General features: G+C 40.9%; 1 protein-coding gene across 4 annotated transcripts in view; it reads right to left on the minus strand.

Annotated features, from left to right (window-relative positions):
• Nucleotides 1-26612, minus strand: part of MTMR1 (myotubularin related protein 1) — a 96639-nt gene that overhangs the window by 62502 nt on the left and 7525 nt on the right. For 3 of the 4 annotated variants that reach the window (XM_060002354.1, XM_060002356.2, XM_060002355.1), the window contains 3 exons: nt 9830-9905; nt 7365-7459; nt 6863-6970 (listed from right to left, as the gene is read on the minus strand). In XM_060002354.1, coding sequence (XP_059858337.1) covers nt 6863-6970; nt 7365-7459; nt 9830-9905 — 279 coding nt within the window. Of the gene's footprint in view, nt 1-6862; nt 6971-7364; nt 7460-9829; nt 9906-15892; nt 15917-26612 lie in introns of all 4 variants that reach the window. The other variant, XM_060002353.1, reaches the window with a different exon arrangement.

Consider the following 26612-nt stretch of genomic DNA (forward strand, 5'->3'; position numbering starts at 1 on the left):
AAAATGAAAATAAATAAGGAAACACAAGCTTTAAATGATACATTAAACAAGATGGACTTAATTGATATTTATAGGACACTCCATCCAAAAACAACAGAATACACATTTTTCTCAAGTGCTCATGGAACATTCTCCAGGATAGATCATATCTTGGGTCACAAATCAAGTCTTGGTAAATTTAAGAAAATTGAAATTGTATCAAGTATCTTTTCTGACCACAACGCCATGAGACTAGATATCAATTACAGGAAAAGATCTGTAAAAAATACAAACACATGGAGGCTAAACAATACACTACTTAATAATGAAGTGATCACTGAAGAAATCAAAGAGGAAATCAAAAAATACCTAGAAACAAATGACAATGGAGACACAACGACCCAAAACCTGTGGGATGCAGCAAAAGCAGTTCTAAGGGGGAAGTTTATAGCAATACAAGCCCACCTTAAGAAGCAGGAAACATCTCGAATAAACAACCTAACCTTGCACCTCAAGCAATTAGAGAAAGAAGAACAAAAAAACCCCAAAGCTAGCAGAAGGAAAGAAATCATAAAAATCAGATCAGAAATAAATGAAAAAGAAATGAAGGAAACAATAGCAAAGATCAATAAAACTAAAGGCTGGTTCTTTGAGAAGATAAACAAAATAGATAAACCACTAGCCAGACTCATCAAGAAAAAAAGGGAGAAGACTCAAATCAGTAGAATTAGAAATGAAAAAGGAGAGGTAACAACTGACACTGCAGAAATAAAAGAGATCATGAGAGATTACTACAAGCAACTCTATGCCAATAAAATGGACAATCTGGAAGAAATGGACAAATTCTTAGAAATGCACAACCTGCCAAGACTTAATCAGGAAGAAATAGAAAATATGAACAGACCAATCACAAGCACTGAAATTGAAACTGTGATTAAAAATCTTCCAACAAACAAAAGCCCAGGACCAGATGGCTTCACAGGCGAATTCTATCAAACATTTAGAGAAGAGCTAACACCTATCCTTCTCAAACCCTTCCAAAATATAGCAGAGGGAGGAACACTCCCAAACTCCTTCTACGAGGCCACCATCACCTTGATACCAAAACCAGACAAGGATGTCACAAAGAAAGAAAACTACAGGCCAATATCACTGATGAACACAGATGCAAAAATCCTCAACAAAATACTAGCAAACAGAATCCAACAGCACATTAAAAGGATCATACACCATGATCAAGTGGGGTTTATCCCAGGAATGCAAGGATTCTTCAATATACGCAAATCTATCAATGTGATAAACCATATTAACAAATTGAAGGAGAAAAACCATATGATCATCTCAATAGATGCAGAGAAAGCTTTTGACAAAATTCAACACCCATTTATGATAAAAACCCTACAGAAAGTAGGCATAGAGGGAACTTTCCTCAACATAATAAAGGCCATATATGACAAGCCCACAGCAAACATCATCCTCAATGGTGAAAAACTGAAAGCATTTCCACTAAGATCAGGAACAAGACAAGGTTGCCCACTCTCACCACTCTTATTCAACATAGTTTTGGAAGTTTTAGCCACAGCAATCAGAGAAGAAAAGGAAATAAAAGGAATCCAAATCGGAAAAGAAGAAGTAAAGCTGTCACTGTTGGCAGATGACATGATCCTATACATAGAGAATCCTAAAGATGCTACCAGAAAACTACTACAGCTAATCAATGAATTTGGTAAAGTGGCAGGATACAAAATTAATGCACAGAAATCTCTGGCATTCCTATATACTAATGATGAAAAATCTGAAAGTGAAATCAAGAAAACACTCCCATTTACCACTGCAACAAAAAGAATAAAATATCTAGGAATAAACCTACCTAAGGAGACAAAAGACCTGTATGCAGAAACTTATAAGACACTGATGAAAGAAATTAAAGATGATACAAATAGATGGAGAGATATACCATGTTCTTGGATTGGAAGAATCAACATTGTGAAAATGACTCTACTACCCAAAGCAATCTATAGATTCAATGCAATCCCTATCAAACTACCACTGGCATTTTTCACAGGACTAGAACAAAAAATTTTGCAATTTGTATGGAAACACAAAAGACCCCGAATAGCCAAAGCAATCTTGAGAACGAAAGAAGGAACTGGAGGAATCAGGCTTCCTGACTTCAGACTATACTACAAAGCTACAGTTATCAAGACGGTATGGTACTGGCACAAAAACAGAAAGATAGATCAATGGAACAGGATAGAAAGCCCAGAGATAAACCCACGCACATATGGACACCTTATCTTTGATAAAGGTGGCAGTAATGTACAGTGGAGAAAGGACAGCCTCTTCAATAAGTGGTGCTGGGGAAACTGTACAGCTACATGTAAAAGTATAAGATTAGATCACTCCCTAACACCATACGCAAAAATAAGCTCAAAATGGATTAAAGACCTAAATGTAAGGCCAGAAACTATCAAAACTCTTAGAGGAAAACATAGGCAGAACACTCTATGACATAAATCACAGCAAGATCCTTTCTGACCCACCTCCTAGAGTAATGGAAATAAAAACAAAAATAAACAAATGGGACCTAATGAAACTTCAAAGCTTTTGCACAGCAAAGGAAACCATAAACAAGACCAAAAGACAACCCTCAGAATGGGAGAAAATATTTGCAAATGAAGCAACCGACAAAGGATTAATCTCCAAAATTTACAAGCAGCTCATGCAGCTCAATAACAAAAAAACAAACAACCCAATCCAAAAATGGGCAGAAGACCTAAATAGACATTTCTCCAAAGAAGATATACAGACTGCCAACAAACACATGAAAGAATGCTCAACATCATTCATCATTAGAGAAATGCAAATCAAAACTACAATGAGATATCATCTCACACCAGTCAGAATGGCCATCATCAAAAAATCTAGAAACAATAAATGCCGGAGAGGGTGTGGAGAAAAGGGAGCACTCTTGCACTGCTGGTGGGAATGTGAATTGGTTCAGCCACTATGGAGAACAGTATGGAGGTTCCTTAAAAAACTACAAATAGAACTACCATACGACCCAGCAATCCCACTACTGGGCATATACCCTGAGAAAACCAAAATTCAAAAAGAGTCATGTACCAAAATGTTCATTGCAGCTCTATTTACAATAGCCCGGAGATGGAAACAACCTAAGTGCCCATCATCGGATGAATGGATAAAGAAGATGTGGCACATATATACAATGGAATATTACTCAGCCATAAAAAGAAACGAAATTGAGCTATTTGTAATGAGGTGGATAGACCTAGAGTCTGTCATACAGAGTGAAGTAAGTCAGAAAGAGAAAGACAAATACCATATGCTAACACATATATATGGAATTTAAGAAAAAAAAATGTCATGAAGAACCTAGGGGTAAGGCAGGAATAAAGACGCAGACCTCCTAGAGAACGGACTTGAGGTTATGGGGAGGGGGAAGGGTGAGCTGTGACAGGGCGAGAGAGAGTCATGGGCATATACACACTAACAAACGTAGTAAGGTAGATAGCTAGTGGGAAGCAGCCGCATGGCACAGGGATATTGGCTCGGTGCTTTGTGACCGCCTGGAGGGGTGGGATAGGGAGGGTGGGAGGGAGGGAGACGCAAGAGGGAAGACATATGGGAACATATGTATATGTATGACTGATTCACTTTGTTATAAAGCAGAAACTAACACACCATTGTAAAGCAATTATACCCCAATAAAGATGTTAAAAAAAAAAAAAAAAAGACAGCCTCTTCAATAAGTGGTGCTGGGAAAACTGGACAGCTACATGTAAAAGAATGAAATTAGAACACTCCCTAACACCATGCACAAAAATAAACTCAGAATGGATTACAACCTAAATGTAAGGCCAGACACTATCAAACTCTTAGAGGAAAACATAGGCAGAACGCTCTATGACATAAATCACAGCAAGATCCTTTTTGACCCACCTCCTAGAGAAATGGGAAAAAAACAAAAATAAACAAATGGGACCTAATGAAACTTCAAAGCTTTTGCACAGCAAAGGAAACCATAAACAAGACCAAAAGACAACCCTCAGAATGGGAGAAACTATTTGCAAATGAAGCAACTGACAAAGGATTAATCTCCAAAATTTACAAGCAGCTCATGCAGCTCAATATCAAAAAAACAAACAGCCCAATCCAAAAAATGGGCAGAAGACCTAAAGAGACATTTCTCCAAAGAAGATATACAGATTGCCAACAAACACATGAAAGAATGCTCAGTATCATTAATCATTAGAGAAATGCAAATCAAAACTACAATGAGATATCATCTCACACCAGTCAGAATGGCCATCATCAAAATATCTACAAACAATAAATGCTGGAGAGGGTGTGGAGAAAAGGGGACCCTCTTGCACTGTTGGTGGGAATGTAAATTGATACAGCCACTATGGAGAACAGTATGGAGGTTCCTTAAAAAACTACAAATAGAACTACCATATGACCCAGCAATCCCACTACTGGGCATATACCCTGAGAAAACCATAATTCAAAAAGAGACATGTACCACAATGTTCACTGCAGCTCAATTTACAATAGCCAGGACATGGAAGCAACCTAAGTGTCCATCATCAGATGAATGGATAAAGAAGATGTGGCACATATATACAATGGAATATTACTCAGCCATAAAAAGAAACGAAATTGAGTTATTTGTAGTGAGGTGGATGGACCTAGAGTCTGTCATACAGAGTGAAGTAAGTCAGAAAGAGAAAAACAAATACCATATGCTAACACATATATATGGAATCTAAGGGGAAAAAAAGGTCATGAAGAACCTAGGGGTAAGACGGGAATGGAGACACAGACCTACTAGAGAATAGACTTGAGGACACGGGGAGGGGGAAGGGTAAGCTGGGACAAAGTGAGAGAGTGGCATGGAGATATATACAATACCAAATGTAAAGCAGCTAGCTAGTGGGAAGCAGCCACATAGCACAGGGAGATCAGCTCAGTGCTTTGTGACCACCTAGAGGGGTGGGATAGGGAGGGTGGGAGGGAGGGAGACGCAAGAGGGAAGAGATATAGGGATATATGTATATGTATAACTGATTCACTTTATTATAACGCAGAAACTAACACACCATTGTAAAGCAATTATACTCCAATAAAGATGTTAAAATAAATAAGTAAATAAATAAAAAATAAACAGGGTCTGGCTAAATGTACTACAGTACCACTAATGGAATACTACAGAACTGTTAGAAACAAGAAGCAGCTCGTTATATACTGCTCTTAAGGAGACACAAGGTACATGGTTAAGGGAGGGGGAAAGGGGCAGGACAGTGTATATAATATACAACCATTCACATTTTCAAATACATACTTGTGTGCATGGGCCATCTGTGGAAACTGGTAACAGTGTGTGGCTGCAGGGAGCAGATCAGGGTGGCTGGGTGTTGGGTGGAGGGAAACTTACTTTTTACTACACTCAGTGTTTGTACTTTTTGAATTGCATATCACCTGTTTAAGCACGGCCCTGGTAATTCTAGGCTGGAAAACATTTTAAAGAAGCTATTAGCAAAAACTCACCCCAGCCACAAGAAATACCATAGGAAAACAGCCACAGGACATCTGCCTAAGTAACATTAGCTTCCTGCTGTGCCCTCCCTCCAAGCTTCTGTGGCTACACACGTGCCAGCTCACTGACTGAGCTGACTTGCTATTTAGGATTGCTCAGAGGAAAGGCATTACAAGCAAAGGAAACAGCACGTGTGAAGCCCCAGGAGTTTGTGTGGGGTGGGGATTGGGGGTACAGGCAAGTGTGCACAACTCTAGGAACCTGGATGGCAAGAACAAGGGGAGGGTGGCTGGAGAGGGAGCTGCCAAGGAAAGGAAGTCCGGCTCACACCGCGGGGTCTCTGTAAGCTTTTCCTCCAGCCCAAGGGTAATGGGCAGCTAGTGAAGAGTTCTGAGTAGGGAAATGACCTGTTCCAGAATTACAGAATTGATCAAACCCCCCCTCTGGTTTCAGTTCTGCAACGGCTTCGCACTGCTCTGCGTGCGGCGCCCTGGACTGAGAATCAGGACAGCAGTGATTGGTCCTAGGGGAGGACTGCCGTGTGGTGCCCAAGGTGAGCCTAGTAAAAGCCAGCCGATTCCCGACCTGGCACAGTAAAGGGTTATTTGAAAAAGTGGATTCAACTGCAGTCTAGGGCCAACCAGAGGAAGGTCTCCACAGAGATTTGATCAAAGCAAACAGACTGCCAGGAATCTAATCCAAACCCCAAGCTGGGAAGGGACCTTGATGACGCTCTAGGCAGGATCTCTTGCCTGGTATTTCAGGTGGGTTTGTTAATAAACTGTATTCCATGAGGCAAAGTCATTGGGAATAAAACATCAGTTAAGGCGGTTCTTAAACGACTAGTCCTCGTCAAAGCTGTCACACAAATTTTACTTAACCCTTGGAGGAAGGGGCGAAAACCAAAAATAAGCAGGGCTCAGTGCAAATTCCAACATAGCCAAGAAACTTAACTGTGTTTTTAATCACAGAATTTATGAATATTGTTGTCCCTTTGGGAAGTCTCTGACTGAAGACTCGTCTTATCAGGACAAACTGGAAAAAATATTGATCTCTGCTTTCCACTTGATTTCTCTGAAATGTAACAAATATCGTCACCACCTAGGTTACAGGTCCATGTTAATTAGAACACTTCAATGGAAAAGAAGCGGTTTACTACCATGGCTTATATAATGGTCTGAATTGGCTGATGAAAGGTTGAAGAGGTCTGGGTCCTGAAAACATCTGAGTCACTAATGTCCAAATTACTCTTACTGTCCAAAGGCTGTGAAGAAGTTCCAAGCTACCCGCCCCCTCTAAGTTTCTCTCATGTCTGGACCGTACCTTGCACATGATCTCTATGCCACAAGAGTTGTCTCCATGGCTCTGCACTCCTATCTTCTCAACTCTGCTGATCACTCCCAGGGGGACATCAAGGACGAAATTCGGGTCCTGGGTTCACAAATTAACATGAATGCCAATCAGTGTCGGCTAACAGAGCTTTCCCATTTTAAGTCTTCGCTGGCTTAAAACACCTTTGCTTACTTCGCATTTCCTCTTGGTCCTGGCTAAGACACCAAAGTCTGATTTATAACCTGCTTTGTGAAGTAGACACTGAGACTACAGTTAAACAACCCCCTCACCCCCAGCGCAGGTGGAAGTGCTACTTTAACAGCCCTTTTTTTTTTTTAAGATACAAAATCTGCTTGCAAATGCACACATCTTAAAACTGACCCTCTGCTTCTCTCAGGGTGATGGCATTTCAGGATACTATTTACTGTATTCTTTATTGTTTACTTTCTTCTGCAGTTATTTTAAAAAATAAAACACACTTTTAAATACTCACTCTCTCTACATTCTTGAAGTACATCTTAAAGTCTGTCACTGTCAGGGTGCCACTCACTGCTCCCACAAATGGGCAGATATACATGACATCTTTCACTGAAAGAAAAAACCCAAAATATCATCTAGTGCCATTGACTTGTGTCAATAAATCTTAACATGAGTTTCCAAATATATAAATTTGTGATTCCAGTTTTCTAGAAATTTAAAATTCTTTCATTACTTTAAATAAAGGCATAGATGGATAGTCTTCTAATAAAATTCCACTTTTTAAAACAAAATTTTGATTTGCTACATGAGGTTTTAAGTAAAAGGCCTCATAATAAGTTACATTTTGTCATTTTTTTCCAAGTGGTTCACATTTTCCCTGAGTGATAAATTAATCACATTCAAAAACACATTAATTAAACTCTGAAGAACCTGGGCTACCATTTCATAAATCACTGCTAATGAAAACTAACTAAAGCTAAACACTGTCCCCTGATGCACCTCCAAAGAAACTGCTTTACAGATGACAAAAACCAAAACCACATCAATGAAGTGGGAAAAGACTGCTTCAAATTCTTCATCAGCTTCCATATCAATTTTATTTTCTTAATGTTAATATCAATATCTTTCACATCAAAATCAACAACATATATGACTCCTATGAATGTTAAGAGGCTCACACCTATCACAAAGATACCACATCTTCCCAATCTTCCCAAAGTGCTGTTCCACTCAAATGGCGGGAATGGACACAGCTACAGATGAGTCCGAGGGCATGAATAATGGTACTAAAGATGTCATTCAGCCAAACTCTCAAAACACTTGCATAAACTTTTCTGTAACTCATTATATACCGAGCGGCTCCTATTGTTGGGGTTCTGGGTATAACTGGACAAGGTTCCTGCCCACCAGGTGACCCGTGAGAGATACTACACAGAAAATTACCATATAGCCTGATAAATGCTATCAGAACCATGTGGACTCAATGTGATAAGAGCTCAGAAAAGGAATGACTTAACTCAGCAGGGAAGCGGGGGAGGGGAAGGGAGGAGAGATCAGTGAGTTGCCAGAGGTTAGTGTGGCTGGGTCAAAGGGTGCACGAGGATGATGGGACACGAGGCCAGAGAAGACTTGTTCATGAGTGTTCATAGCAGTTTTATCTGTAATAGCCAAACAGCAGAAACAACCCAATAGTCCACCAATAGATGAATGGATAAGCACACTGTGGTGTATCCACACAGTGGAGTACTATGCAGCAATGAAAAGGCATGACTGCTGACCCATGGCACTCACAATATGGAAGACTATCATAATAATTATGCAGAATGGGATAAGTAGACAGAAGAACATACTCAATGATTCCATTTCTATAAAACTCTAGAAAATATCAACTAGCCTATAGAGCCTGGGGAAGGGGGAGAAGGCACGGGAGAGAGGGATATAAAGGGGCCTAAGGAAACTTCTGGGGGCTGATGGATATGTTCATTATCTTGACTGTGATGATCATTTCCCAGGTGTATAAATGTGTCAAAACTGTTCACGTTCACTTTAAATCTGTGCAGTCTGTTGTCCGGAGAAGACGAGGCATGACATAATTAGCTCTGCACTGTAGTCAGATTGTTCCAGAGCAGCACGGAGGCAGGGCTAGAAACGCTCCCAGAGGAGGAAAGCCCAGAGAGGCCAGAGGAGCACCAGGAGTGAATGAAGTTCCAGAAGCCAAAGAGAAAAACAGTTTGGAAATTCAGGTCGGGCTGAACAGAGTCCTGAGCCACAGACTAGGCTATCCAGCAGGAGTAGTTGTTTGGAGGTCCTGGTAGGAGAGCCCAGCTACCCCAACACAAGATGACCGTGCTCTGAGACCCGGCACGCGCCTTTGGGAGACAGCCATGAGGGAAGAAGGCGACACTCGGCCTCACAAACCAGGCCGTCCGACCTAACCCCGGCGATCGTGAGGTGAAGAGGCCACAGCCGGCTGCCCGCCCCTCCAGCCCCGGGCAGTCCGCCTCAGGCCGTCGCCCTTACAATCCAGGGTGGCGACACATGCCCTTTTCCTGCACTAAAATTGTACTTTCTGGACTCTTATAAGCCCCCAAAGTGTCTTTGCCAAATTCTCAAAACTGTCATTAAAAGTATGATATGGATCGTCTGTCAATACATTTTCCTTATAGTGAATCCTTCCAACAAAGCAGCGAACTGACGTTACCGTGAGAGTCTCATCAGCCTTCAGTTCATGGGGAAAAGCTGGACCCCTCTTCTGTTGGTACTGCCACCTAAGACTCGTTCGGAGCTTAAACGGATCCTCTGCAGTCCCTTATCTCTTAAGGTCATGATGACATTAATAAGAATGACTAGGTCTAGTCCATCTGTCCCCTAATTAAATTGGTCTGGCTGATCTCCAGCACATACATCATCTGTGCTTGCGAGTAAAGTGCCATTTCATTTTATGGGTCTCTATAAGCAAAGTGCACTTGTTAGACTTACCAATGGCCTTGATTGATTCTCCTGGGAAAAGGGGCGCCTCTTCCATCTGTGCCAGCTTATTTCCATCCCTTAGAGCCTGGCAAGAAACCAAACAGGAGTAAATCTCACTTTCCAACTGGGAAGAATGGTACTGTTCTGCGCTCTTGCTACGAGGCTACAGAAGCGTGCAAAATGTATGCCCCCCCTCCCCGTACAAGACAGTTTCAAAGCTCAGCATCACAGGACACCATGCTGCATAGTCTAGCAAATTGTTACACATATTTAAAGTTCACAGTTAGAAAGCATTAATACAGAAATGGCTTGACGTGACAGATAGACACTGTGATCATGACACAGACAGCTATTACAAGGTGCCTCCAGAATTTGGAAATAAGGTCAAAAAAGGTTACCTTCTGAGCGTGAAACTAATACAAAGAAAATCAACATTAGATGCAGATGCTTAGTTAGCTGTAGAAATGGCCCAGCTATGAGACTGCGCGGGAAACCCCAAAGTCTAATTAACAAGAAACCAGGGAGGGGTCTCTTACTAAGGAAAGCCCTAGGCTTCTGTACTGCAGCCCAGCTACCTGCGTCTGCACAAAGCGTACAGGTGGGACGGGCGAGTGGGCCTGTCAGTGTGTATCCCATTCAGGCCACAAGAATGCGCCCTCATCTGGCAGACAAGAGTATTTCACCCACTCCTGTGGAGCAGGGTGTGTTCATCAGGCTTCTCGCAAGTCAGTTCACTCTGTGCTGATTCCACACTCACCAAGCAAATTGCTAATGAGGTATCAGGGTTCCTGCTACAATGCCACTAGGAAAAGGGTGTCTTGGATGGCTGGAAAGATACATGCCCACATTTCTAAATGTTCGGATCTGCACTGTGGCCCAGTAGCTAGTCTCTTGCAAGCTTGGTTGGATAGTACCAGATAACTCAGGGGAGCTGAGAAAATGGTGTTCTTGAACTACAATGCTGGGGACCAGAGCCTGAACTCGGTGCCTATTCCAAGGTACTGCCACCCTGTGAGATGCTGCCAAGGAAACTGGTCACTTTCTCCTGGGCATCTCTGACATAACGTGTCACGAATAAGAATAAGGTGTTCAAAACCCCAGCAATTCCCAAGCTGTGTTTCATAGAGCATTAAATTCCCAAGGGATGTGAACAGGACTTTCTGGGAAAAGTTTGGGAAATGCTGGGTTAAAGGAAACAAGTTTAGCTAGGTTTTTTTTTTTTGTTTTTTGTTTTTGTTTTTGTTTTTTTGTGAGGCAAGGCTTTAGCATGTTAATGCATGCCAAATCGGCCAGAGGGCGCTGGAGTATGCTGCATTTCCCCTACCTAGTCCATCAGGGGCTTTCTCCAAAAAATACCTGTTTACATCAGGAGGTCACTAGTGTTCAGCGGAAAACAGATTAGACAATACTAAGTTTTCAGCATAATTCTGTGAAGCAAAATATTAAAAATTGATATCTTTTATAATTCTAATCAAAATTATTGAAAATTCAAAATAATTATTTTTCACAGTTATAAGAATATTTCAATATATTTTATAAAGGGACTTAAAGGTCCATTTAAAATACTATATATAGTAGGTTCATCCAATTTTATAAAATAAAGAAGGGAAAATGTCAAAATATAAAGAGCAAACTCAATGCTAAATGTTGGTCAAGGTATGTCCGTTCGGGGAGGGCACAGACTGACACAGTGCACCCTCCTCCTCAAGATACACGGTGAAAATCATACAGATTAGTGTTCATGGATCCCCTCAGCAATTTTATTCAGTTTAACTTTTTAGCCCAGATTGGTTTTTATTTTTCAACTTTTTTAAACATCTTTATTAAGAGTATAATTGCTTTACAATGGTGTGTTAGTTTTCAGATTGGTTTTTAAGACACTTCTCAATCAACATTTTTAGGGACATAGAGAACTGTTAAAGGGGACTCAGATAAGTGTTTGTGGATGCATTTATACTCACACCTGATTTGGAAATACATCTTTGACACAATAAAGCATAAACCAATATTTATACTTTTAAATGTCCAGTTTTAGAAACACTAAAAAAATCACCAATCTTAATAGAAGCCTTTTTTTTTGAAAGTCTGCTTTCTTTAATTTATTGCCTAAACTAGTGGCTATTTTTATAATATAGTTACAAAGTCAGAAAGCTATTTTAATCAATATTCGAGTTTTAAATAACTTCAAATGCTACACTGTTAAAGCTTATTTTAATGGGTAAATATTATCATGTAGACTTAAATTCCTTAACTGATATTTTAAAATAAATGGGAATAGGTTATTTTGAAATATATTTACTAAAGCAAGCTGTTCTAATCAATTGAATCTGGAAGAGGTGAGGGGAAGTCTGATTCACTTTAAGCTTTATAGCAAGTCATGTCAAACACTTTAAAGTCCTCAACCCAGGACTAACTAATAAAATGTCGTTGATGGGAAGTGCAGTGATTGGGACCATTTTGAGATGGTACAAGGCTCTCAAGATAGAGGCTGGAGATCAAAGGTTTCTCTTCTCTTCTGATAATCATGTTAAATCTGGCTTGAAATACTTGTGCATTTGTATGAAGCATGAACGTGTTGGTGAGACAGAGTGAGACAAACCTCTCACTGATAATTAAATCTAGGACATGCTTTTTTAGGTGATGAAAAAGCAACTATCAGAATAAAACAAGTCAATTGATCCTACTGCTTCAGATATCCCCATAAAAGGTTCGCTGTGTACAGGAAAGACATTCAGCTTTAGCATAGGAATTTGAGAGAATGGCTATTAAAGGCTCACTGCTTTGCGAGTACAGTAGATTCCCTCTATAAAGCTGGTGTTAGGAGATAGCACTCACACTTGTGCTATATTAAGCTTTAACTGCAACTTCCGAGTTGCACAGGACATGATTTGACCCTTGATTTATCCAACCCATGTACAGCATAATCAAAGAAGGAATGTCCTTACGGATAAAATGTGTCTTGTGAACACACCCAGCCCTCTTGGTGCTTTTGCTCAAGGTGCTGCCCAGTTGAGGAATTCTCTCTGATGATTTCATCCCAACCCTGTGCCGGCGACCCGGAAGAAAGGTCCAGCTGAAGGCCCATCAACTTCCTGGCCTCTCCACTACTCTCTCCTCCTCCTGAACCTAAGGCTGCTGGGTGGACAGTTTCTGTAACAGCCGCCTGCCGAAAGCAGTGCTTTTCAAACTGGCTCTTCAGGGTGCTCCCAGGGTCACCAAAGGAGGGTGGGCTGGGCAAAGGCACAACTGAGCACAGGGAATTTGCCATGCTTCCCTAGAGCAGCTCTTCTAGAGGTTTCATACATAAGCTTTGGGGAAAATTCTGCTGCTTTAAAAAACTCCTGAGAGTCCAGAGGTACTGAGCAAAGAGTAAGCACTCAAGAAACCTCGATGAATGATTTTTTTTCTTCTATAAAATACATGGACTCATTCCACAAACACCTACAGCGTGCCAGGCGCTGTGCTGGGTACAGACCTTGCAAATTTGAATAAAGCAAAGTTTGCACCCTCGAGGAGCACCCTTAGCGTATGCATCTGCCCCTCTAAGTCTTTGTGAAGGCACTTCAGAATCCTGTCATGACTGAGGCTCGTTAACCTCATCAGTAAATCTACCTGGGAAAACCAAGAAGCACAGATGAACAAATTTCTGGTTGACAAAATGTTGGATAAACCAATTTTTGCAAATAATGTCATAATGGAATCTACCAAACTTGGACAGGAGAGTACTACTGTAGTGGAAAAAGCATTTGCTGATTGTCTAGAAATCTAGTATGAAATGGCTTCTAAATACACGATCTGTAACTACAAACAGATGAACACGTAGAACTTGCCACCTGATCAGCTTCAGCTTCAGAAGGGTAGCCCTTGTGTTCTTCCTGAATCTCCTGCACAGCACCAGGTGCATGGACAAGAAAAGGCAAAGAGGGGAAGAGAAACACGTGCAAACAGACAGGTGAAAGGACGGAAGTTCTTTTTTAAAGAGACAGTAAGCATGTAAAAGTCGACACACCTTTCATGGCTTTGCATATCCCAACATTTTCCCCCTTGGAGTTAAGGAAAGAACGTGTAGGCCATCTATAGCATCCTCAGCCTAAAATGGAGTATCTATTCTGTGTTTGTGTTGGGGTAGAAAAATGAAAAGCAAACAAACATCATGGGTTTCAAAGAATGTACTGTCTTTTTAAAATCAAGCAATACTGCAGCATACAGCCAAGGAACAAAATAACAGACGCATAACATGCTCATAGAAAATAAAACATACCACAGAGGGCAAGGAACAAAATCAAGCCAAAAATACAAAGGCAGTTCATAGACATGTGTTTTCAAAAGGAACTATTATGCTGCCCAGGGGTCAACACCACTGGAATTAACAACATTTCCACACACATGTGCATGCGCATATCACATGCTGGGGTCATACATATGCAGATACATACATACACTCTGTTACTTATTGCTAATTAAATACTGTGATTTATGACTCAAAACCATATTAAATCTTTCTAATTACAGTATCAACGTGCTTCGAAGAAAAGCGTCACATATCTTTATCTAAATTTCTTCCAATCCCTTTACATGTATGCTCTTTTTAATTTCTTTATGGAATCAGCTTATGAAACTCTAAAAACTTGGACTTTTAGTTTAGCAGGTGGTATAATGAGCATGAATATTGACGATGACAAGATTATAACACCTTTTAAAAGTTGTATCAAGTCTCTGAGGCTGAAAATATTAAAATTTAGCATCAATATATTTTTCCTTCAAGAAACTGGTTCTAATGACTACATTTCTTTAAGAGGCAATCAGTGAAGAAGTAGCAAAGCTTTAAAAGAATTTACTCTTCCCCACCACCTTTCATTTTTGTCAATAAAATAAAATAGCTACTTAAAATATTTTTATACTTTATCATCAGACTGAATTTAGTACACAGTTGGTACTGCTACCCTTCAGAGCAGGACAATTTTTTAAATGCAGCCAGGTTTTTTAAATTTACATTCTTTTTTTAAAGACAAAGAAAACGGAATCATTCTTTGACAAAAATTTTAAAAACAGATGAATGAATGACTAAACAACAACAACAACAACAAAAAAAACCCACAGCATTTCAAAGTCCATGCAAGTGTAAAGCCAAACACTAATATTTAACAATGTGAATCAGTGAAAGAAAATGATTCCCATGAGCAAAAGAAAACATGATAAAAACAAAATTAAACAGAGAAAAACCAACTAGAATAACAATAATTTGATTTAACCTGCTTATTTTTGTACTACTTCATTGGCTTCAATAAGATTAAAACTTTAAAACTGAAGTCATGAAATGATTCTGTCAAAATCCACATTGTTTTCATTTAATGGAAATAGGTTAATTTTCAACATCTGATACTCAGGTTTAAATGCATGCACATTACCAATCTTTGTCTTGCTTTATGAATATTCTGAAATAAAGGGAAGGAAAATCATGAGGAAACTATAAACTATAATCTACTAGCTGTAACAGCTACCTCTATATTTTAAGAAATACTAAATGGGGCTGATTTTGCTAAATTTATCTTCAAGATTAGCACTTCTGCTTTTGGGATTCAGCATGCAAACAGGAAATCTTACTTGATCTTGTAATCAAGACTTGAAATCTTACTTAGATCTCCTACTCAGGAAGGAGGACAACTGACCACTTTGTTGTTGTTCTTGTTGTTGTTATTAAATACTTCAGCATGAACTACATGACAAACGAGGTTAAATTAAGAGGACTCTATAGGCCTAGCCTTATAAACCCGGTGCCATGAATACCCATTTGGTCAGAATTCATGTAACACAACAGAAGTCAGTATTGCACAGTGGTAACAATTTTAGCATCCTGCCCTCACACACATCGGCTTTTTCCGCACATAGAAACACTGTAACAAATAAAGCATTTCTAGTGAACACTGAAAGCTATGACACAGCAGAGCAAACTGATCTGAGTGACTCATAAAATCAGTGAGAAGGCAAAGAACGCTAAATAGACTAAGCGTTCGATAAAGCACAGAAACACACAAGGAGGAGGCCCATGTGCTGAAAGCCAAATGTCCTTACCCTTATATCAGGCCTCCTGAGAACCTGCCAGTTAAAACACAGAACATCATCATCACGGACACGTCACTACTGACCTGTGAAAGATGCCATTAAGTTCGCCAGCCCATGCCCTAAGAAACATCATAATACTCCAAATAAAACCGAGCAGATCGATCCTAACACATTTGCCCTCTAAGTTCCATCTGATATCCAATCAATCCTAACACGTTTGTCCTATAGTTTGCAGGCAAGTCTATGACTTGGAGAAACTTATTGCCCTTAGGCTAAGACAAATGACATTATTTTAAACACAAACCCCTTCTGTCAAGGGCTATTACAAGACAGTGTGAACAGGCCGTGTGTGAAAAATTCATTTGTGTGTCTGTTTGGAATACTGAACGCATTTTCCGCATAGAAACAATGATATAAAAAGGCGGTTCTGCTCCCAAACCAGCCCACAGAAACAAAACAAAACCGAACCAAGAAACCACAAAAGCGCCCACAGCTGGCGCAGAGCACAGCTCAGCCACAGCGTTAATGGGATCATAAAGCCTAGTTAAGCACAAATCTTAATCTGGTTTCTATAGGAATTCTATTTCCAATTCGCACTTGGGACTCCAGAATTAAACTTCCCGATGCGGCCGCCCCACAGGGAGAAGGTGCCCGTTCCTTGCGCCAGCCCAGGAAAGGGTAGCTGGCAGGGAGGGGAGGGCCGGGGAGGGCCGGGGAGGGCAGTCTCCGGGCAAGGAAAGCCAAGCTTTACTAAATCCGGACACTGATTTTAGAGAGGTTATTCCTGTGACTCCTACTTGAACGTGCAGCATGAGCGTTCGGGGAAACAGCCCAGAGAAGGGATGGAACTTTTGAAAAGCGAATAGTGCTAACGGTCTGAGGAAGACATGAATCATCTGTTCCCCACTCTCGAGTCTGAAATCTGATCATTGTTACATACGATAAACACTGGAGGTTCTATGGAAAACAGATCACTTTTTAAAAAAAAAAAATCACTGTAGGTTCTTATTAGCTTTACAGGTTTTACTCAGGAAAGATACGAAGATCACATGAATACGAGAATATAGAGTTCATCACTGTTACCATTAAAAGAAAATACTCTTTGAAGTAAAAAAGGTATCTGAATTAAGGGATGCTGTAGCTCAAAGGGAATTAAAGCCCAGAAGTTCCTTAATATAGACTACTTAGACTAAGAAGCTTAAACCTAGCTTTTTTTTTTGAGGGGGTGGTGGTGATGAGTATGTTTATCATCTTAATTGTGGTGCTTGTTTCACAAGTGGGCACCTATCAAAACTTATCAATCTGTATACTTTAAATATGTGAAGTTTATCATTTGTTAATTACAACAGGAAAGTTAGTACAAAATAAATAAAATGCATGCTTATTTTCATAAAAAACTCAAAATGGGACATACATGATAATAAAAGGTCAAAATAGTCTCCCCTCCCAAGCTTCATTTGTCAGTGATAACCACGTTTAGCGAGATTTCTTTTTTAATTCTGAGGGTTGCCTCCATAACCTAGGAGTATGCTTACACCACTACTTCTTGACTTCTCAGCTTTAAACAGTACCTAGTGACCTAGCTAGATGACAAAATACGCTTTCTTAGGCTTCCCCGGTGGCGCAGTGGTTGGGAGTCCACCTGCCGATGCAGGGGACATGGGTTCGTGCCCCGGTCTGGGAAGATCCCACGTGCCGCGGAGCGGCTGGGCCCGTGAGCCATGGCCGCTGGGCCTGCGCGTCCGGAGCCTGTGCTCCGCAACGGGAGAGGCCACGGCAGTGGGAGGCCCGCGTACTGCAAAAAAAAAAAGAAAATATGCTTTCTCAAACTACTCCCTCCCTCTTCCCAATGTCTGCTGATTGAAATTGTAATCTTTAGTTTTTTATCGCTGTCCTTCTGCAGCAGCTGCATCATTATAAAAAAAGCTCATGAAATAATTGTTTGGTGGCACTCTTCTAAGAACCTTGTCTATACTAACTCGTTTCATTCTCAGAACAACCTTGTGAGATAAAAATTATTATTGGCCCCATTTTTTTATGAGAAAACCAAGGCACAGTTAAGTAATCTGGCCAAGTTCAAGGTTTCAGAGCAAGTACTTACACCCAGAGAGTCTACTACACCGCCTCAGCCTAGCACCGCTGTAATTAGCCCACAGTAACTAAAGCCTTCAAACGTTCATCTGCTTTCTCTTAGCTCCCTCAAGGGTGGATGAAGAAAGCAATACCACGACCTCTTCCCTCGCTTCTCCTTGCTCCCTCCAAACCTCTGCTCCAACAGGTTATTATTTTCACTTTTGTTCTGTAACTGCAATTAATTTTGTAAAGTTTTGTCTATAAAGTGATAGTAACAATTGACAACTAGAAAGCAGCATTCACAAGCAGCATAACTGGGCCTTAAATGTAGGAGATATACTGCTGTCAACACGCCTTTTGCTACTGGAAGGAGAAACTAAATCAAAAGGAAAGGGGCAGGATGATGGTCCCCTTTGCCACCCACACAGTTCTTCACCTGCTGTATGTAAGTCCCCGCTACTCTTGGTCGGAGGCCGGAAAGGTCAGTGGAGGTCACCTGAGTTGATACCCATGTGTTTCTGCTTTATAGTTTTCATCTCTCCTGAAATAAGCCATTTCGGGTGCACAGAGAGGCTCATTTCCTTTTTCTTGAATCTGAATCTGATCGAAGCCAGAGAGCGGTGGTTTGAAGTCAGGCGGCCTGGGGCCAGCTCTCACTGGCAGACTCGGGGCCTCCGTGTGCCTGCACTTGGCCTCAGTTTCTACACGTACAAAAGGAAACGAGTCCACGAATGGCTGCGAGGTCCTGACCAGCCCTCAAACCTTAGGAGTCATTTAAGCTTCATTGGAAGACTTCAGAAAACATCTCCCCAACCTAAACTTGGTGGGGGGCAAATCGGCCTCCAGTGCTGACAGCCCTCGAGAACTCAGACAGCCGCACAGGCTGTATCATTCTTTATATTCTTTATTATACAATGAACTGGTAAACCTCAGTGTTTACCTGAGTTCTGTCAGTTTTCCTAGCAAATGATTGGACTCAGGGAGAGACTTGTGGGAAGCCCCGATTTGTAGCCAAGCTAAGCAGAAGTTGTGAGTAACCTGGGTACCCACTACTTGAAACTGGCATCTGAAGTGAGAACTTCTGTGGGACTGAGCCCTTAACCTGTGGGGTCTGCACTAGCTCTGGTTAGTATCAGAATCAAATTGAATTGTAGAACACTCAGCTGGTTTTGGAGAATTCGTCAGTGTGGGGGCAAAACCCACACATCTGGTGTCACAAGTGTTCTAAGAGGGTGGGGATTCAAACCCAAGCTGACTGGTTTTAGTGCCCACGCTCTTAATCTCCATACAGCCCCGCCTAAACCTGTTCCCTTTCTGAGGAGGCTGACGAATACCCGCAAGGCTTAATGCCCAGAATGCCCTGTACTGTATTTTTTGGAGTCTCTTTTCTATGAATTCCAGACAGCCCAGCCCAGCCCCACTCCTGTGCATGTTAGGTGCTCACATCACATTTATGGAAGTGGACTGGTGTTCAGCAATTACAATACACTCCTCTTGTAGTCATTTTTACATATCATATACATTTTCATAGAGTAACAGCATACAGTAAATGAGCACTGTATGCATTTCGTACATATGCTGCCCTTTTTAATACATTAAACCTCTGCTGTAACACCCACTATACAGATGAGGACACTTGAGGCTCAGCAAGGTAAGCAACTTGTTGGGCAGCTAGTCAGGTACAGGGCTGGACTCAAGGCAAAGTGCCCCGACTTCAAATTTTATGATCTTTTTGATAAACCATATGATTCTAAGTGAAATAAATATCAGTTTTTTTTTTTTTTTTATAAATGAGTTATCTTTGAGCTTATGCCTCTAAGAAGCTTCTTTTCATGAAAAGATTGTAATAGTGGAGTAAAAACACCACTGTTCTCTGTTTTAGGCATAAAGTCTATAAAGTAATTCTGCTTTAGCAATCAGACCACTACGAAATGAGTTAAAGAGTTTGACCTGCTGGGTCAGGAGATGGCTCCACTTGCTGCAGGAGCCTCAGTAAGCAAGAGTCTGCGCAACTTATTCCTCACCACCGGCTGCAGCCAGAGGCCAAGGACAGGCCAATACAAATCTCAACCAGTCATCCAAATACAACCCTGGTCTTTGGGAAACAAGCCACACCTGAACCTGGCCTGACTCTTGTCAAACCCTAGCCTGAAGCAATCATTCTCTTTCTCTAAAGCCCTCCAGGAAATGTGACCAATGAGCTGTTCAATGAAGCATGCTGGCCCCAACTGCCATGTACAAAAGGGATGAGCATACTTGCAATTGAACTAGTACAGGATAATTGCTGATACCCTTTTCACTAACCAGTTTCTAACATCTTTATTTGCATAACTATATGCTCCATTTAAATAATACTTCTGATATATCATGAGTTGTTAGAAATATTAATCAAAATTTATTCTACATGCAATATAGAGTCGTTGAGCAGTCTGTAAAACTCTTGACTTTTTAAAAATTAAATTTCTAATTTTGAGATAACTTGATTCACAAGTGGTTGTGCGAATAAGAGATTCCATGTACAGTGTACCATGTCACCAAATTTCCCCGATGGTGGCATATTATAAAACTATAGAACAATACCGGAACAAGGACCCGGACACTGACACAGCCAAGATGCAGAACAATTTCCTCACCACCTAATGTTGCCCTTTTATAGCCACATCCACTTCCCTCCCAGCCCCTCCCCTTCTTAGCCCCTGGCAATCACTAATCTGTTCTCTATTTCTCTAATTTTGTCATTTGAAGACTGTTACACAAATGAAATCATACAGTATGTGATCTCTTGGGAGTGGCATTTCCTACTCAGTGTAATTCCCTTAAGAGTTAGCCAATTCTTTTCTCTGACCTCTCTATTCTGCTGTTGAACCCATCCACTGAGGGTTTGGTGGTTTTGTTTGTTTGTTTAGTTTCGTTTTTTGTTTCTTTATCATATTTTTCACTTTTTAAATTTCCATTTGGTTCTTATCTCATATTTTCTTACTGAAACTTTCCTGTTTCTTGTCTCTCACTTTCCACGTCTTCATTGTTTCAAGCATATCTGTAATTGTTTATTGAAGCAGTTTTATGATGGCTTCTTTAAAACCTTTTTCACGTAATTCTAACATGTGTCATCTCGGTTTTGGCATCTACTGATTCTCTTTTTTCATTCAGTTTGAGATCTTTCTGGCTCTTGGTATGATGAGTGACTTTCAGTGGAAATCTGGCCATTTTGAATACTATAGAGTGTGGGTCTTATGTAACCCTCCTGTTGCAGCTGCTTTCTCTGCCACTGCTCCAGGAGAAGAGGGGCGGTGAGCACTGCCTCATTACAGCCAGGTGTGGGTACGAGTCCAGGTTCCCCTCTTGGCCAACGCTGCCATCCAAGGACAGGGGTCTCCTAGTTACTTCTGGGTCGGGGTGAGAGCTCTAGCTCCCAGTTAGGCTTCCGCCCATACCTGCCCAGCTGGCAGTGGCAGGAGTGCTCATGACTGATACCACTGTAACCACAGTGGAGGTGTGGCCTCCTTGCAGTGGGCGGTAGTGAAAGTCCTGACTCTCCACCAGGCCTCCGACACCACAGTTGCAGGGGTCACTGTGCCTTGCTACAGCCTCGCAACAGTGGAATCTAGCCTCCCCGCTTGGCCTTGCTGGCGGGGTGGGTGTGGGGCCGGAGCACAGTGGTTAGTGTCTAAAAGTTTTCTTTCTACTCGGCTGCCCCCTTCCTGTCCTTTGGCTAGAGAGACTAGGCTTTTCTTGTCTGTACCCGTTGGCATTTCTGGGTTGCTGGCTTCTTCAGCAACAAGTCTGGGTTATATATGGCAAAAACATAACCCAGGGATAGCACCACCCTGTCGTTCCTTAGGTGCTAAGGTCCCTAACCCGTCTGCCTTCTTCTCTCTACCTTTCAAGGCATTCTTACGTCTATTTTATAGATAATGTCCAGGGTTTTTATTTGTACTGAGAGTGAAAAATAAGAAAAAAGTACATCTGCTCCATCTTTCCAGAAGCAGAAGCCCGAATCTTGATATTTTTAAGAAATAATTCTACTCCACAAGTAATCCTGAGACATAGGATAGTACTTTGACATTACAGTGGTTACAAACTGGAGGCCTATTGCTCCAACAGGCAATAGCAGGGTTGTTTTTGTAATTTAATTGTTTTTAGGGGGACATGCTGCAGTCTCCAGTTCTCCACAGCCATGTCTGTTTAGCTTGTTAGCTATACCCTGTAGACATCTGTGTTTGCAAACTCTGATTTAATAAACAGATCACGAGGCCAAGCTATTAACAGTGGACTATGGTCATGGATTCGAAAAGATCGTGCTCAAGCTTCCCTCCTTCTAGACTAGTACTCAATTTAAGAAGTATTAACTAAGACCAAGCTCAAGCATAATGAAGCCTTTCCCACACACTGCATCCCACTTCCCTCCAAAGATCTTCTGGAAACTTTTGTTTAGGATCCAGAGTTTAATCACTGTACTAACCTATTAAATGATTAAATTTAGTATAGGACTCTCTCCATTTTCTCCTTTTTCTTCAGAATGTTTATGGAAGAGATCTAGCTAATGTGTGTGCAGGGATGAGAGTAGGAGAAACAGGAGGAGAGGGACAGAGGGGTGGTGGTGGTGGTGGTGGTGGTGGTGATGGTGATGGTGATGGTGATGATGATGATGATGATGACGACGATGTTGGAGCCAGAGGAAAGAGTATGATCACATTAAAACTATAGTGTCCTAATTTCCTGAAGGCTGGCCAGAATCAAATCCTTTTGGACAAAACAGAATTGAAGAATGTTCTAGAAAGAAAGGAATTTAGAGACTTCAAATCTAATCCAAATTCTCTTAACCTTACACAAAAGGAACCAGACACTCAGAGGTTATACAAGGTCACAAAGCTAACCAGTACCGTCTGTACTACACCATGTTCCCTCTTCTTGGCCTAGTTCTGCTTTGCAAACAATGGAAGCTGATCAAGTGTGTCACTTCTGCTAGCAGTTCCTAAAAATGTTTCATTACAAGTTATAACTGTATTTTTTCATCTAATCTTTGGAACATTACATTCAGATCTTGTTCTTAAATGTTTTGACAAATTCAAGAGAGAGATTTGTACTCTTTCTTAGCCCGTTAAAAATGGAAGCAACTGAGTTAGTAGTAGGGGGGTGGGCAAACAAAACATTTTATTACATTTCTTCTAGTAGTCTTAATTATCAGGTAAATCTTCAGGATGACTTGGCATTAAGGCATACATTTATTAATTTAGTTAATCCATAATCCACATAATAGCTATCTACTCTTTCAACAGGGACAATGTTTTCCAAACTTCTGTTATCTTATATAACACCTCTACAAGTCTGGTTTGCTATATGCATATCACCTGTACTAATATTAGTATTTATCTTTATGTTGACTTTATTTATTTATTTTAAATTTATTTTTGGCTGCGTTGGGTCTTCGTTGCTGTGCGCAGGCTTTTCTCTGGTTGCGGCGAGCGGGGGCTACTCTTCGTTGCGGTGTGTGGGCTTACTTGCTCCGTGGCATGTGGGATCTTCCCGGACCAGGGCTCGAACCCGTGTCCCCTGCACTGGCAGGCAGATTTTCAACCACTGCGCCACCAGGGAAACCCTTTATGTTGACTTTGAATCCACTCCTTTTTTCATGTTTCGCCTGGCTTTAAGCAATAATACCCATTAAATCACAAGTCTGATGTGCCAGGTTTCCTACTACACATTAAAATAATTACATAACTGTTAAAACATGTCCATGGGCATATCACCTAAACTCATCTCACGTGATGACAGTGATATTCTTACCACACCTTGGGTGATCTGACTCTAAGCTAACTGTCAATTTATGACATGGGTAAATAATAAAACAATTGTACTCTAAAATCTAACATGAGTTGCTAATTATTCAGGTTTGTGGGAATGTACCAGAAATGTATGGTCTCATCACCAATTTCAACAGATACAAACCTAGGGAAGCTGAACTTTTTACAATTTATTGTACGAAATAAATAGGGACTTCCCTGGTGGTCCAGTGGTTAAGAGTCTGCCTTCCAATGCAGGGGACGCAGGTTTGATCCCTGGTCGGGGAACTAAGATCCGACATGCTGCGGGGCAACTAAGCCCACCCGCTGCAACAACTGAGCATGCAGGCCACAACTAGAGAGTCCATGTGCCATAACTACAGAGCCCACGGGCTCTGGAACCCACATGCTGCAATGAGGAGCCTGTGTACCACAGTGGAGGATCCCACATGCCGCAACAAAGATCCCACGGGCTGCAACTAAGACCCGACACAGCCAAAAATGAAATAAAATAAAATAAATTAAATGAATGAATGAATGAAATACATGAGGATGGAAGACCTAAAGAGACATTTCTCCAAAGAAGACATACAGATGGCCAAGAAGCATGTGAAAAGATGCTCAACATCACTAATTATTAGAGAAATGCAAATCAAAACTACAATGAGGTATCTACCTCACACCAGTCAGAATGGCCATCTTCAAAAAATCTACAAACGATAAATGCTGGAGAGGGTGTGGAAAAAAGGGAACCCTCTTACACTGTTGGTAGGAATGTAAAGTGATACAGCCACTGTGGAGAACAGTATGGAGGTTCCTTAAAAAAGCAAAAATAGAACTAGCATATGACCCAGCAATCCTACTACTGGGCATATACCCTGAGAAAACCATAATTCAAAAAGACACATGTACCCCAATGTTCATTGCAGCACTATTTACAATAGCCGGGACATGGAAACAACCTAAATGTCCATCAACAGATGAATGGATAAAGAAGATGTGGCACATATATACAATGGAATATTACTCAGCCATAAAAAGGAACAAAATTGGGTCATCTGTAGAGATGTGGATGGACCTAGAGTCTGTCATACAGAGTGAAGTAAGTCAGAAAGAGAAAAACAAATATTGTATATTAACGCATATATGTGGAATCTAGAAAAAAGGTACAGATGAACCTATTTCCAGGGCAGGAATAGAGACGCAGATGTAGAGAATGGACGTGTGGACACAGGGGTGGAAGGGGATGAATTGGGAGATTAGGTTTAACATAAATACACTACCACGTGTAAAACAGGTAGCTAATGGAAATCTGTGGTATAGCACAGGGAGCTCAGCTCGGTGCTCTGTGATGACCTAGATGGGCAGGATGGGGTCGGGGGTGGGAGGGAGGTCCAAGAGGGAGGGAATATATGTATACACATAGCTGATTCACTTCATTGTACAGCAGAAACCAACACAACATTGTAAAACAATTACACTCCAATTTTAAGAAAGCAAATTTAACAATAATGTGTAGGATATAATCCCAATCTTGTAAAAATAAGTAACAAAACACCATCAAAAAAAAAAAAAAGAAAGAAAGAAATGCATGAGACACACTGTTCCCCGCCTTCAGAGATTCTGATTCACTGAGGGGACGGGGACCATGGAAGCTGCATTTCTGCAGGCACCCCAGGGAGTGCTGGTGCGGGAACACCCAAGGGCCAATTTTGAAAAACAGTGAACAGGTAGGCAGTACAAAATTTTAAAAATCACTCTAGCTTTTCAATAGGATGACTTGGGTTCAAACCCCAAGTCTAACTGCATGATACTAAGCAAGTCACTTAACCTCTCTGAGCCTTGCTTTCCTCATCTGTTAAATGATGATTATAATAAAAGCCATCTTACTGGGTTGTTTTAAGAAGTAAATGGATGATATGTCAAAAGAGTATTACAAAACCATAGAGTGCTGCACGTGCTAGAGGGCTGATGAGGATGCTGCCGCAGCCTACAACTGAGAACACAGCGCTCCAAATCGAGGTGCAAGCGCTCTGCTCCACAGAAACATCTGTTCCCATTTCATTACTGACGCTGAGTTTAACCTATAATAAATTAACCCCCAAATTGAGTGTGTATTTCAAATAAGATATTTGCACAATATATAATTTCAAATATTATCAACGGATGACTGCACATTAAATCCTCAAGGAATTGTATCTGGACCTTCAGGGCAAACCCCATGCATGGCTCCCATGCAAAAGGTGTCCCAAAGGCCCACGCTGGTTACCCTGATTCTAAGAACTACTTTATACATAGCATGTAAAATTATCTGTGGTTTAGAAACATTTTATTCTTTTATTATTTAAAAGAACTCTCTCCTTGAAGAAAACATAACAACTGAATTATAAATTTAACACCAAATTTGCAGACTGGGTTACAGGGCGAATCTAACAAAGACAATGATTAAAAAATGCTCTCTTACAATAATTCATCTAAAGCTTTAGCAATGATCTGCTGTAGGTACTTAAAATTCAATTTACAAAATATAGAAAAGCCTTCTTTTTCTCTGAATACCATCTGTTAAACCATTCCAACACGAGCTAATTCTGCTATACAAAATTCGTAAATAAACTAAAAATTTTTTTAAAAACCTTAGTTGCTTCATGTTAAAGCATAGATTCAGTCTGATCTATTAATGTAGAGGTTAGACAGCTATGCACACAGTCACCATCCTTTTCTAGAACCCACACAGCACTAACAACTATTCAACCATAATGAAAACCTTACAGTTAACACATAATTGTCCATAAAGAAAATCAATCCGAGGTCTAAGAGCTATTCTCTGCCAATATGGGTCCTTGAGCCTCTCCACTCAGTAGGGCAGTTTCTCC

The sequence above is a fragment of the Delphinus delphis genome, chromosome X (genome assembly GCF_949987515.2).
Source record: "Delphinus delphis chromosome X, mDelDel1.2, whole genome shotgun sequence".
Classification (NCBI taxonomy): Eukaryota; Metazoa; Chordata; class Mammalia; order Artiodactyla; family Delphinidae; genus Delphinus; species Delphinus delphis.